At 32.6% G+C, this 14180-nt stretch overlaps 3 protein-coding genes across 3 annotated transcripts; 1 reads left to right on the top strand and 2 right to left on the bottom strand.

Moving 5' to 3' along the window:
• Positions 1-881: 881 nt before the first annotated feature.
• LOC102615390 (translationally-controlled tumor protein homolog) lies at positions 882-2460 on the top strand. The gene is made up of 5 exons (XM_006472036.4): positions 882-1052; positions 1331-1404; positions 1574-1702; positions 1813-1970; positions 2082-2460. The coding sequence occupies exons 1-5, from the start codon at positions 1025-1027 to the stop codon at positions 2197-2199; spliced, it is 507 nt and encodes a 168-aa protein (XP_006472099.2). The 5' UTR covers positions 882-1024; the 3' UTR covers positions 2200-2460.
• A 467-nt stretch (positions 2461-2927) lies between these two features.
• On the bottom strand, positions 2928-5980 carry LOC102615113 (26S proteasome regulatory subunit 6A homolog). Its single transcript, XM_006472035.4, has 10 exons — positions 5758-5980; positions 5514-5630; positions 5160-5267; positions 4772-4963; positions 4472-4663; positions 4118-4236; positions 3908-3995; positions 3528-3647; positions 3292-3432; positions 2928-3203 (listed from the first exon to the last, which is right to left on the bottom strand). Exons 1-10 carry the CDS (start codon positions 5872-5874, stop codon positions 3126-3128), a joined length of 1272 nt encoding a protein of 423 aa, XP_006472098.1. The 5' UTR covers positions 5875-5980; the 3' UTR covers positions 2928-3125.
• Positions 5981-10859: 4879 nt separating this feature from the next.
• LOC102614810 (26S proteasome regulatory subunit 6A homolog) lies at positions 10860-13938 on the bottom strand. The gene is made up of 10 exons (XM_006472034.4): positions 13759-13938; positions 13503-13619; positions 13078-13185; positions 12676-12867; positions 12386-12577; positions 12010-12128; positions 11813-11900; positions 11458-11577; positions 11219-11359; positions 10860-11124 (listed from the first exon to the last, which is right to left on the bottom strand). Exons 1-10 carry the CDS (start codon positions 13873-13875, stop codon positions 11047-11049), a joined length of 1272 nt encoding a protein of 423 aa, XP_006472097.2. The 5' UTR covers positions 13876-13938; the 3' UTR covers positions 10860-11046.
• Between the last annotated feature and the right edge of the window lie 242 nt (positions 13939-14180).

The following is a 14180-nucleotide window of genomic DNA, read 5'->3' as shown; positions in this document are numbered from 1 at the left end:
CATATGTCATTATTATTTTTAACCATGCTCCTAATTTTTAATATTAATTCTTTTGAAGTTGTACTTATTTTTTTAAAAAAAAATTATCTCTACAGAAACCATTTTTTACCATTAAAAAAAATCTATTAGAATTTGATAAAAAAAATCTAAATAAAAAAATCTACCACTTTACTGCTAACACTATTAGAATTTGATAAAAAAAAATTAAATAAAATAATTATTTTACCATAAAATGTATTAAAAGTCTTGGAACTCTAAAAAATTATAAAATTGATAATTATCTACAATCATATTTCTTATCTAATTATAAATTTTATTATTTTTTAAAATTTCAAAAGGTCAAAAGTAAAATAGTGAGAAAGTGGTTAAGAATATAAATTAAAAAAAAAAGAGGTGCATAAAATATATCAATTTTTTTTTTTTTTTGGTTAGTTAGTTGTATGTATATGACAAAAAAGAGTTCGTGTAAAGATAATTTCTCTACCTTCTTTATCTTTGCTGTCAACATGTGTACGGTTCTGATTATCCCATCGTGAATCGATAGGCATACATCATGTTATCATCAGCTTTGGCGTGGGCCATTGGAACTAGCTGTAACTGGTCGGTAAGACTATCTGTGTGTACTGCATAGTACCCCTTTCCTGTCGACATAGATTTTCTGACACGAGTGATAAAAAAAAAATCTCAGAACAGTTTGACTTTTTTCACGTCCAGATAAATCATCACGTGACAAATTTGGCGTTTCTCTTTTTACTTAAATACGAAATAAAATATTTTATTTGAAAAAAAAAGGTGATTTGTTTTTCCTTAATTATAGGGTCAGTTAAAATTGTGGTCAATAGAGAGAGTCAAACTGCAATTTCGGTAAGAACGAGAGGTAAATTGGTAAGTCTGAACACAACAGAGTTTGGCGCCTCAGGCTCCGCTGAAAACGCTCAGGCTCTTTTAATTTGCTCTCTTATTTCAGTTTTCTGAATCAAATTAAACAGATACCAAAAAAAAAAAAATTTCATAAACATTAAACATGTTAGTTTATCAGGATCTTCTCTCTGGTAATCCTCTTTTTCTTTGAAATTCTGAATTATTTCTATTGATTTTTCTGTCAAATATATGTTTATTTGTTCGTATATTTGTTTGATTTCATGCAGAATATATATATATATATTTTCCATTGAATATAGCTATGTTAAACAAAAATATGAAAAGGGTATTTTTTAAATTTTATGATTTATTTATGTTGTTTTCCTTATAATTCAAGTTCTGATTTTTTATGTCCTTGTTACTATTTTCATTTATAAGCTAAATTTTGTTTGGTTTGTTTAATTTTCAGGTGATGAGCTTCTCTCAGACTCATTCCCGTACAAGGAAATTGAAAATGGAATGCTGTGGGAAGTTGAAGGCAAGGTTAGTGTGTGTGTGTGTGTATTTCTTTCAATTATGACCAATTGAATTGCCCCTTTAATGTTAAAAGGTTTATCTAACTTTTGCTCTTACTATTAGGCTGCTAGCAGATTCTTTTAGCGTTGCTCTTTTAATTAGTCTATATCTTTGCACATTGGTTGGATTTTGGCAGTGGGTTGTTCAAGGGGCAGTGAACGTAGACATTGGGGCTAACCCTTCTGCAGAAGGCGGAGATGACGATGAAGGTGTCGATGACCAAGCTGTCAAGGTTGTCGATATTGTGGACACCTTCAGGCTTCAGGTGGGTGAATGGAACTACTCAACAGCAGCATTTGATGATTTTATAACTGTATCAGATTTTTGGTTCTTATATAGTTGTTGTGCTGATTTGTTTTCATTGATCAAGTGCAGGAACAACCTGCTTTTGAAAAAAAGCAATTTGTTACCTTCATGAAGCGGTACATCAAATTGTTGACACCCAAATTGGAAGCAGAGAAGCAAGAGTTGTTTAAGAAGAACATCGAGGGAGCTACCAAGTTCCTGCTTTCAAAGCTCAGCGACCTTCAATTGTATGTGTTTTGTTACTTGATACATGAATTCTCATGGTGGATTTCAATCTTTAATGTGTTCTTATAAGTACAATGCTATGTGCGTTAATTACTTGAGTGTTTTTGCTGCAGCTTTGTGGGTGAGAGCATGCAGGACGATGCAGGCTTGGTGTTAGCATACTATAAGGAGGGTGCTACCGATCCAACGTTTCTGTACTTTGCATATGGATTAAAGGAAGTTAAGTGTTAAAATCAAGTCTATGGAATACGGGTGACTATTGGCTTTCAGTGGCTGCATAAACACCTTTAGTTTTAGGACTTTAGTTGAGGATATATAAGTAAGCTATTTATGATCTTCTTAGTAGACATTATAAAAATAGTGTGTTCTGAGGATCTCTGCGTTCAAAGTTGATACTTTTTTTTTTTTTAATAATATGCTTTTCTGTCTTTCTGATGATGAGGAGATTTATACTTAATTCAGCTTGAGTAATAAAAGAATACAGATAATATATGATACTGTGTTTTTTTATTAAAAGCGTTCGGAAGCAGGAGAAAGGATTACATTGTGCCCCTCTTTGGTGCTTCATTCATCATTTGTCTATTCTAGAAATTTTTAGTTTTCAATTGCCGCTTGATCTTCCTCATATGATACCAATCTAATTTTTACTCCGATATGTTAAGAAGTTCGACCAACGTGCCGAATGAAAAAAATTATGTAAAAAGCTTTAGTCCCGTAAAAGGGTTTCTTAAATAATCAGAATGTTTTGGTAAAATTAAACTGATGATTGCTCTTCATTGGACCTAAATTTTCTCGGCAACCAATCTAGAGTGCTTGACGGCATTTTTTAACGTTTGTTTCACTAATTAAACTCACACTCCTGTAGATGTAAGAATTTGAAAAGTTGGTAATTTCTGTTGGTGCAAATTACAATCACGGAGGCGAAAAATAGCTTGGCAGGCAGACAAATCCTCCAGGCATCACAAAAGCACAAATTTCACTTGAAAATAGAACTTGATCTTTCAGCCAATGCATTTGTCACAATTATCATGTTTTCTTCTAAATTTTGAAATTTAGGGCAAATTTTATATTAAAACAAAGTATTACATCAATGTATTGAAAAAACACATGATATTAACCTTAACTCCCAAGAGGGGCTTCCTCTCGGGTATCAATGTCTAGGCATAATAATTCAGGCTAGCCTTCTTCTTAGCCTGAACCTGAATGATACCTTCATTGAAATCCTCATGGTTGACCTATATAAGACAACAATCGAAATACTCAAATTAGATTTGCTTTCAAGAAGCTCAAAGCCACATTAGCCTATGGTTGGAGAGTCAGTACCTCTGTAGCATCACGGCGAAGAGCTAGCATTCCTGCTTCAACACAGACAGCTTTTAGTTGTGCCCCATTGAAATCATCAGTGGATCGAGCAAGTTCTTCAAAATTGACATCTGGGTGAACATTCATCTTCCTTGAATGGATCTACAAGATTGATAATGGAGAAGATTATAAGATAAGTAAAAGCGAGAAAAAAACACGCGCAAAGTCATCGAAGAAAGCATTTCTGAGAGACATACTTGCAAAATACGAGCTCTTGCTTCTTCAGTGGGATGAGGGAACTCAATTTTGCGATCCAATCGACCAGAACGCATAAGAGCAGGGTCCAGAATATCAGCACGATTTGTTGCTGCTATCACCTGAAATAAACAAGAATCAATATTGTTAACGATATCAAGTCTTATTTCAAGTGCAGCGGTAGAGTTGAGCTAGTCATAAAGCACCAAAATGTCAGAGACAGTATTCTGCAGAAGCAAAATGTCCATCCAACTCAAATGAAGAACAAAAATACAAAACTGTAAACATAGAATTCAAGAATTCTGAAGGACTTTCAGTCATGTTGGACGACCCAAAAAGAGTAAATAAGAAGATCTAGCAGCTTGCACAAGCATTAACAAACCTTAATTCGATCATCACTACTAAATCCATCAAGCTGGTTGAGCAACTCTAACATAGTTCGCTGCACCTCCCTATCTCCACTCACTTCACTGCAATCAGTGAATTGATCAAATATCAGTAATGCTATTTAAGAATAAACCTCGACAATAACCCCAACAAACCAACAACAACAACATTGGTTTTCATTATATGATAACTTGGTATGGTTTACCTGTCAAAACGCTTTGTGCCAATTGCATCGATTTCATCAATAAAGATGATACAGGGGGACTTCTCTTTTGCCAGCTGAAAGGCATCACGAACCAGTTTGGCTCCATCTCCAATAAACATCTACACAATCGACATAATTTGATCAGTAAGAACAAAAATATAGCAAACATCATACTACAAATATTACATTGATAGAGCACCAGCTGTCAAAATCAATGCATGAAATGACATATTGTAAGCCAATAATGGCAATCTAAAAGAGTAGACGCAAACACTTATAAATTACACATTGCCATGCAGAAAGTACTCGATATATTTACCAAAAAGAAACAGTTTTGAGATATGAAAATCATACCTGGACAAGCTGTGGGCCTGCGAGCTTCAAAAATGTAGCATTTGTTTGTGCTGCACAAGCACGAGCCATCAACGTCTTCCCAGTACCGGGAGGTCCATACAGAAGCACTCCCTTAGGTGGACGAACCCCCAACTTCTGGAAACGCTCTTTGTGTGTCATTGGCAGCACAATAGCCTCAACAAGTTCTTGTATCTGTCACAATAAAAACCAGATAAAAGTACAAGACATCAGATTTTTTTTTTTTTTTTGCATAAACAACCACCACCAAGTCTTATTATAAAGCATGAACGAGAAACTGACCTGCTTCTCCAACCCTCCAATGTCATTATAATCTTCAGTAGGTTTCTCATCAACTTCCATTGCCTTCACCCGAGAATCATACTCAGAAGGCAGTGTGTCCAGGATCAAGTAACTATCCTTATTAACTCCAACCAGATCACCGGGTTTCAACTTATCAGGATCAACAAGCCCGACTACCGGAAGAAAGATGGTCTGCAATCCAAAGTCAATACAGTTGCACATTGGTGTCAAAATTAAGGCTTCAACAGGAAGTTCATATCCAAACAACAAAACAGAGACCGTTTAAAGAAATAACAATAATTACAAATCAGCTAATTAACATGGACATGCTCTACTGATACATACACGAACACGCACACAGAAACACATTTAAGAATGCGCAGCTCACCTGACGAGTAGAAGTCTTCAACACTACACATTTACCCTTCCTTTGCGAGTCAAGATCAATGTTAGCACCATCTTCCTCAGCCTCATCCTCCGGGTTCATCTCCAAAATCTAAACACATGAAAAAGATTAATACTGAAGCTTGCACTTATACTCAAATAAATCAGCTTAAAACCACGCACAAAACATTCTTCAGTAACTGCATTGATAATTTTAAAAAATAAATAAATAAATAACCCTTTCGCAAAATTAATAAGCTCAAATAAAAGGCTTTTAGCTTTACTCATACGACCGTAGATAATAATTAAATCATTGCCAAAATTGGGAAAATGTAGGAATTTTTTAACTAAAAATTACCTCAACGATGTTGCCCACCAAGTAAGGAAGCTGCTTATTGAGTTTAATCTTCTCTTGATTCTCCTTAATCTTCTCCTTGAACGAATCTAACTCAAGATTCGTTCTTTGTAATTCTTCCTAAACCCCACCCAAAACAATATCACAAAATCAACAAATTTCAGGTACCTAGTGCAAAACTAGCAAACGAATAAAACCCTTCAAAATTAAGTGTTGGTGTTTAAAAAAAAATGTGAAGATCTGTTACCTTTAGGACACGAATCTCGTTGTCGAGTAGCCGCGACGCCCGAACAATATCATCGGCCGTCATGGAAGACAGTTGATCGTCTTCCAAGTTGGGATCTTCCACCATTGCCGTCGCCATATGATTATATTTCCCCACAAAATTTGCACCGAGAAAATAAAAGAGAGACAAGAGTGTGGCTCAAAAGTTAAAAACTCCAACTTGTTACCGAAGAAACGGAGAGGTTGAATGCCGCTTATATGAAGTGCAAGAAATTATAAATTGGCCTGGGCTTGGGCTTTGTAATCTGACCCCAAAGGAAAATTACGACGGCTAGTGAAATAAAAAAACACGAAATTTTATTGATAAAAAAGAGAGCTCATATTAAAGTGAGGGAAAGTCTAAAAAAAACACGTAGAACATGCGGTTTAAATATTTTGAGTTTTAAAATTTTTAAATTTTGTAATTTTAATTTTTTTTAGAATTTTCTTGTATTTTAAAATATATATATATATATATATATATATATAAGGTTACGATACCACTAAAATATAAAAAAATACAGATTTCAATATATTTTTAAAATTTATATTTTTTGTCAGTTATTAATATCCTTACTTTGTTTTAATGTATTTCAATACATTAGAAAATTACTATTACTATTATTATTGTTGTTGTTATTAAAAATTTAAACAGATATGCTATCAAATTTTAATAGAAAAAGTACAAATAACTAATTAAAAAATGGCTCAAATTAGAAAAATTAAATCTTATAATTTAAATGTTTGACAAAATATTGTATTTACATAATAAATAAAAATTCAAAAAGTTCTAAATAAGTTAAAATTATTGATTTTTGCTGATACTATTTTAGGGGATTACTATATGTTCGGGAAATAATTAATTTGGAAAAAAAAAAAAACAAAACAAAGTATCACTTGCATGTGGCTACCCATATTTTTATGGATTTGTCCTTACAAATAATCACAAAGAATTTATAATATCATGTGGAACATAGGGCTAGGTTGGGAATGCTGCAACTTCTAAAATAATTGATATTAGTTGTGCAATAACAATAATCAGTTATAAAGAGAATTAGTTAAGTGTTTAGTAATTTTTTTTTTCAGAAGTACTGTGAGTTTTGAAAGCAATTATGGACGTTTGGTAAATTTTACTATTAAATTACCGAAAGAAAACAAATTACTAAAATGTACATAATGTAAAATAAAATTTACTTATACATATAAAAATATGTACTTATAATATTTTTAATTGTGTATTATAATAATTTTTACTAGAAATAAAATTCATAATATATCAATTTTTTAATTTTTTTATCTTAAAACAATTGATAATTAAATTTATAATATAGTGAAACAAATTTAATAATAATTTGACCAATAAATTGATATAAATAAATTTATACTGATGAATTACAATAAAAAATTATTAAAATATTGATTTTGTTTCCAATTTGAATAAGGATACTTTTGAGTTTAGGTAATAATTTTAAGGATATTTATGAAATTGTATTAAAAGGATAAAATTGATTCTCAAAATCAGAATTTAAAATATATTCTTTCCATACTTTTCAAAATCAGTTGTAAGAGCGATTGATTTTGACAAAGGTGATTTTGATTTTTTTTAATCAAATACTAAAATTAGCTTTTGAATTTTCAAAATCATTTTTAAGCCTCTCAAAACCAATCACAAACGGACCCGTATGCAATTGATGTCACACGTTCCTAATTGCAATGCATCCATGTAAAATTGTGAAATTCTCGTAAACAATATTAGTCATTAATGACGTGCTAATTTTGCAACTCAATCTTGTCATTTGTATCACTCACTTTTTGTTTCTCTATAGTTGTGTAAAATGCAACAGAAGAATACCATTTTTGTTTCTATAAAATGCATAATTCACGTGAAAAAAAAAATGCATTTCTTTTCTGGATTCCCTTAGAGTTTTGAAGATTCTCACACTAATATAATTTTTTTTGTTAATAATAAACAGTCAATGAAAAACTATTATCTCAGAAATTCATAATCATTATCTCCTCGCATGTCATTTCTTTTTTCTTTTTTTTTGTTTTCTTAAATTTGCTTTGTTGCGTTTATTTAATTTACTTTTTAAGACATAGGAGGAAACTAATCTAACTAAGTGACTCAACTTGAGTGGGCGAATTTTGTTGTCAAGCAATCACAACTAAATGTATCTTTGGGAAGTTAATATTATGTCAACCATTAGGAGTGGCTAGTGTCGAGCAATCAAACTTCGTCGTTGGGAAGTTAATATTTCAAGTTGATATTGCCAACTATTAAGGTAGTGTCTGGTTGGATCGAGAGGATGGGTGAAAAAAGAATTCAAGCTCCGTTGTCGTTTCACTTTTTTGGTTACCATTACTAAACCGAATTTTACTTTCAAATGAAATTCACCTTCCGGTTGATTGAGGAATTGAGATTCCTCTATTACAGTGGTGGAATTTAGCTTCCGTTATTTTTACAATGTATGAATTGACAACTTTGCCCCAACTCTCCAAAATCCAACCATTGTAAACCTCTGCCGGAAGTCCGGGAACAATGCACTTGCAATTAGGAGGCGGGCCCGCATAAAACTTAAACTGTGTTTTATTTCTAGCCTTCACTCTATTTCAATAATTACAATTAGTGCAGTATACAGATTTGTTGATTGAAAAAAAAAAAGTAAAAATTTTATGAATTGATCTGGAGATACCTTTTAATTCATCTTCAAGATTTTTACTAATTCATTTCAATTTAAAGACATTGGATTTTATTCCTAATTTTAAAGAGATTTATTTCACCCACACATAGATAGTGCTTATTAGATTTGGAATTAAAATTTAGAATAATATCCTAAATCTATATTGAGCTTTAATTCCGGATAGTAGTGATTACATAGTAAAAAAATAAAAATAAAAACAATTTTAAACATAAACAAATAAAATTATAGATATAAATATATTTTAAACTAATTATGTATTACTAATTTATTTAATAATTAAATAAATTTAAAGTTTAAAAATTTTCAAATGTATTTAATAATAAATAGTGGTGTGGTGAAGCTAAGGGAGGCTAACTCAAGTTGTAACTAGAGTAAGATTTTTGAAAAATAATTATTAGTTAATTACAAAAAAAATTCTCTATATTAAATTGTTTTTTAACATAACAAAAATTATAAACCGACGGCGGCTTAGCATTGGCAATTAGCTGCACTAATGGCTCCATGAGTTGGATCCGCCAATATAAGATGATCATAGATGGTTAAATGAGGTGAACATGGACTTTTAAGTCTTGATGTGAGGGTAGCACCAACTAAGGGTTCCTAAGTTTAAAGAAAAAGAGGGCTGCTTGTTTTACAAATTTGGAGGAAATGATGAAAGGAAGAAATTATATGATTTTAACTTTTAAGAAACAAGAATTTTATTTTAATGTTTTAATGAGAGATGAGAAGGAAGAGAGAGATGGTGATGAACAGATTTTCATTACTTTTTTTATTTTAATGTTTATTGTGCAAGGTCATGGGGCTTGTTTTTGTTATAATTTATTTATATTTTATATTACAAAGTCAAAAATATATTTACGCTCTAACCATGTACAGTAGTTAAAAGAATTTTAGTTCACCTTAAAAAAAATAGTGCAAACTTTGTTGCTGGTAATAAATAGTAATAGTTTAACACTAAAAGATAAAATTATTTAAGTAAAAAGTGACTTTTTTTTTTTCACTAGAATTCCATACTAAACGAAATAAAGGAATTGGAAATCATTCTTCCTTTTCTCTATTTTCCTCTCTACTACTCACCATAAGGGTATCATTTAGTTTTAGGCTAGAAAGAAAGCACGTTCTTTTTTTCAAGCCGTCAAGTTTCGTGTACTGGAGATTTGGAGTTTGGTTATGTCTCGTTTGATGTTTTTGAAAATCATGATATCAGGACATATGCTTTTGTTGAAACATTTAATTTTTTCCTATGAAATTTGTGCTTTTATTTCTTTTTTATTATCTTTAAATAATTCACTTTTTTTCCCTTCTGGAATTTCATTAGTAACTAGTAGTTTAAGGTTTAGTTATGCATTAAAAAAATTGATTTTTCAGATTTTTGCATCTATAAAAATTTCATATAAACAAAGCCTTGAAAGATATTGTCACATGTTTGGCGGCCGGAAAAAATTAATATTGCATGAAAGAAAGTTTGTGAAGGGAATACAAATTTATACATAATTTCTTTTCTTTTTATTTGAAATTAATACTTGCACTTTCGACTAGCTTGATGGTGCTTTATTAATTGAACAATTGAGCGAAATATCGCATCATATAAATATTGATTCTTTAGAACACATTAAAAGGTTTTATAATGTATCAAAATGACGCAACCTTTTAAGTTTATATATAAGTAATAACGATACATGTAAAAAATTTTGTACAAATTTTGTTCTTACAAGCTAATATAACAAATTATATCATTGCATATGTCTGACATTTTTAAGAGAATAAAGCAAGTGGTAATAATATAATGGGCGAACTATGTTATCTATCATAATAATGTAATGGGCGAACTATGTTATGTATCATGTATGATATAGCAAATGCATGAGTTATCACCTATAATAACTCAATTGTTTCACATGCTGTGACTTTTTAATTTGAAGTGACTAACTCAAAGATTATTGCATGTTACATAATAAGTAAAATAATATGACCCTAATATAATATGCTCCATCATCATTACTAGCTATATAACTTCAGAAGAATCTTCAGCAAGAAGTTTCCACTAGACATTATCCACTCATTATTATTATTTATTTATTTTGAAAAAGACACTCCTAAAGGGTTTGTCCAACCTAACTTGAGTTAGTCCTGTTATACAGAACAGTCTTGATAGGCGTATTTCATGAGACTAGGCCACGGCGAGAGACTAACTGAAGCCAGGTGATGATCATTATATAAATCTCAGTATTGGAAAAAGAAAACTAAAACCATTCATTAATTATCTGTAAACAAATGAACGGTTCCAATGACCTCACCGCGAAACACTGAAACTTGCAAAACTCTCGATTACATGGTATCCTGGCATTTCCTTTCCATCAACATAGATTCTCTAAAAAATATCTCAAGAGTAACAGTTTGACTTTTTTCACATTAAAAAAAATTATCACGCAACAGATTTGGAGTTTCACTTCTTATTATAACATATTATGTACAGTACAAAGACAATAAATACGATCTTTTTAATATTCAACCCAAAATATATTAATTACCAATTGAAGTAGAGGCTAAAACTTTGCCTTTGGATGCGTCTATGCATAGTAGTTTAAGCTAGCCTTTTTCTTAGCCTGCACCTGAATGATACCTTCATTGAAATCCTCATGGTTGACCTATATGAGACAACAATCCAAATACTCAAATTAGCTTTGCTTCAAAAAGCTTAAAGCCCCGCTAGTCTGCAGCTGAAGGGGAAGAGAGGGGTACCTCAGTCGCATCACGGCGAAGAGCAAGCATCCCTGCTTCAACACAAACAGCTTTTAGTTGTGCCCCATTGAAATCGTCAGTGGATCGAGCAAGTTCTTCGAAGTTGACATCTGGGTGAACATTCATCTTCCTCGAATGGATCTACAGGATCGAAAAAAGGAAATATTATAAGAATTTAAATGCGAGAGAAAATACAACACACACAAAGTCATTTAAGAAAGCATTTCCAAGAGACATACTTGCAGAATGCGAGCTCTAGCTTCCTCACTCGGATGTGGTAACTCGATCTTGCGATCCAAACGACCAGATCGCATAAGAGCAGGGTCCAGGATATCAGCACGATTTGTTGCTGCTATCACCTGAAATTTAAAGGAAGTTATTGTTAGCAAAATCAAGCATCCTAAATAGAAACGGGATGATCTAATTCCAAGTGCCATACTACGGTTCATTTAGTCACGAAACACCCTCTCACATGAAGAACTCAAATTTACACTGCAAAAAGAATTAAAACCTTGAAAGAGCTTGTACTCGTGTCTGGACGACCATAAAGGGAGTAAATAAGAAAATCTGGCATCCGTATGAGCCTTAACAAACCTTAATCCGATCATCGCTACTAAATCCATCTAGCTGATTGAGCAACTCTAACATAGTTCGCTGCACCTCCCTGTCTCCACTCACTTCACTGCAGTCACAGTGAGCCTATTTAAGAATAAACCTCAATAATAAACCCCCACAAACCAATAACAACAACTTGATTGCACATTATATGATGACTTAAAGATATGGTTCACCTGTCAAACCGCTTTGTACCAATTGCGTCAATTTCATCGATGAAAATAATGCAGGGGGACTTCTCCTTTGCAAGTTGAAAGGCATCACGAACTAGTTTGGCTCCATCTCCAATGAACATCTATACATACTCAAGGTAAGTTCATTAGTGAGTACACAAATTATAGCAAGCATCATAACTACAAAGATCTCAATGATTAAGTACCAGCTGTCAATATCAATGGATCAAAGGACACATACTAAGCCAATACGGGGCAATCTAGAAGAGTGAACACAACAAATAATTCCCAGACAAATTACAAATCGCCATAAAAAAAGTTCCAAAATATATTTACTTAAAAGGAAAAATGAGTTTGAGAATGAAAAAGAAAATCATACCTGGACTAGTTGCGGGCCTGCGAGCTTCAAAAAGGTAGCATTTGTTTGTGCTGCACAAGCACGAGCCATCAATGTCTTCCCAGTACCGGGAGGTCCATATAGAAGCACTCCTTTAGGTGGACGAACCCCCAACTTCTGGAAACGCTCTTTGTGTGTCATTGGCAGCACAATAGCTTCAATGAGTTCTTGGATCTGTCATACCAGACAAATGCAAAAAAAAAGACATCAGATACTTTGCATAAATAATCACCACCTAGTATTATATTATAAAGCATGAATCATCAACATACCTGCTTCTCTAGCCCTCCAATGTCATTATAATCTTCGGTTGGTTTCTCATCAACTTCCATTGCCTTCACCCGTGAATCATATTCAGAAGGCAGTGTGTCCAAAATCAAGTAACTATCCTTATTCACTCCAACCAGATCACCAGGTTTCAACTTATCAGGATCAACAAGCCCAACTACTGGAAGAAAGATGGTCTGTAGATAAATTCAAATTATTTGTTTGGCATTGGGATTAAAACTTCAACAGGGAACAAGAAATTTAATTAAAATCTAACCAACAAAGCAGAAACAGTTTCAGATGCAATATTAATCAGCAATCAATTTATTCATATAGACATGCTCTACTGCTATACATTGAGGAACAAGCAGACATAGACAGATACTATTAGAAGATAAGAGGCTCACCTGACGGGTGGATGTTTTCAACACTACACATTTACCCTTCCTCTGTGAGTCAAGATCAATATTTGCACCATCTTCCTCTGCCTCGTCCTCAGGATTCATCTCCAAAATCTAAAGACATAAAAGATCAAGGTCAAAGCCCCAACCTCACAATCTCCGTATCTGACAGCAGTAAAACTTATATATGATTCCCTTTCCACTAGCAGCTGCTAGCGATTACACTCAAATAACACGGTTTTTCTTCAGGGAAGAACAGCTTTGAGATTTTTTTTTTCTTTTTTTGAAAAAAAATAATCTTCTAACCTAAAATTATTATGCTTAAATAAAAAGCTTTGAGCTTTACTCATAATACCATAAATTGGGGAAAAAAGTTTGAAATTTTGAATTAAAATAAAACTCACAAAAAATAAAGGAACTGGGAAAATTACCTCAACAATGTTTCCCACCAAATAAGGAAGCTGCTTGTTGAGCTTAATCTTCTCCTGATTCTCTTTAACCTTTTCCTTGTACGAATCCAACTCAAGATTTGTTCTTTGCAGCTCTTCCTAAAACCCCATCAAAACAACAAGTAATTTAAACCCAAAATCAGGAAAAAATCAATTCAGTTATTTGAATACATATATGAATAAAAACCACTTCATTTTAGAGGGGGAAAAAAAAAGAGAGAAAATGGTATGTACGTACCTTGAGAACGCGGATTTCATTATCAAGTAGACGCGAGGCGCGGATAATATCGTCCGTGGTCATCGACGACAATTGATCATCTTCGATGTTAGAATCTTCGACCATGGCCGTAGACATGATTGATTATTGATTTTTTTGAGAGATTTTGCGAGAGATGGCGTATACACAGAGAGAGCTTTCAGTGGTACTCTTGTATGGGATGGCAATTTGCGGGCCTGGACCGGGCTTTTCCAAGTTCACCCCGAGTTGCACTTTTGTGCAAGGGAAAGAAGGTCGGCAGTTCATTTAAAATCGCATTAGGAAAACTAAATAAGAATAAATAAAAAATATGAATATTTAAAATTTCATTGATAAACTTTGTATATCGGGGTTCATGTGCTACTATTTATGTAAGGTAGGATTTTGTTCATATATATCTTTTA

The sequence above is a fragment of the Citrus sinensis genome, chromosome 5 (assembly GCF_022201045.2).
Source record: "Citrus sinensis cultivar Valencia sweet orange chromosome 5, DVS_A1.0, whole genome shotgun sequence".
NCBI lineage: Eukaryota > Viridiplantae > Streptophyta > Magnoliopsida > Sapindales > Rutaceae > Citrus > Citrus sinensis.
Note: the sequence above shows the minus strand (reverse complement) of the source record. Positions and strands in the feature narration are given on the sequence as shown.

Coding starts and splice junctions, on each gene's coding strand:
- LOC102615113 (XM_006472035.4), bottom strand. CDS start 5,874: ATGGCGACGGCAATGGTGGAAGATCCCAACTTGGAAGACGATCAACTG. Junction 4,237..4,471: donor CAGGCCCACAGCTTGTCCAG/GTATGATTTTCA, acceptor TCGATTGTGTAG/ATGTTTATTGGAGATGGAGC. Junction 3,204..3,291: donor TTCGCCGTGATGCTACAGAG/GTACTGACTCTC, acceptor TGTCTTATATAG/GTCAACCATGAGGATTTCAA.
- LOC102615390 (XM_006472036.4), top strand. CDS start 1,025: ATGTTAGTTTATCAGGATCTTCTCTCTG. Junction 1,703..1,812: donor TGGACACCTTCAGGCTTCAG/GTGGGTGAATGG, acceptor GATCAAGTGCAG/GAACAACCTGCTTTTGAAAA. Junction 1,971..2,081: donor AAGCTCAGCGACCTTCAATT/GTATGTGTTTTG, acceptor TTTTTGCTGCAG/CTTTGTGGGTGAGAGCATGC.
- LOC102614810 (XM_006472034.4), bottom strand. CDS start 13,875: ATGTCTACGGCCATGGTCGAAGATTCTAACATCGAAGATGATCAATTG. Junction 13,186..13,502: donor TGGTGGGAAACATTGTTGAG/GTAATTTTCCCA, acceptor TTATGTCTTTAG/ATTTTGGAGATGAATCCTGA. Junction 11,125..11,218: donor TTCGCCGTGATGCGACTGAG/GTACCCCTCTCT, acceptor TGTCTCATATAG/GTCAACCATGAGGATTTCAA.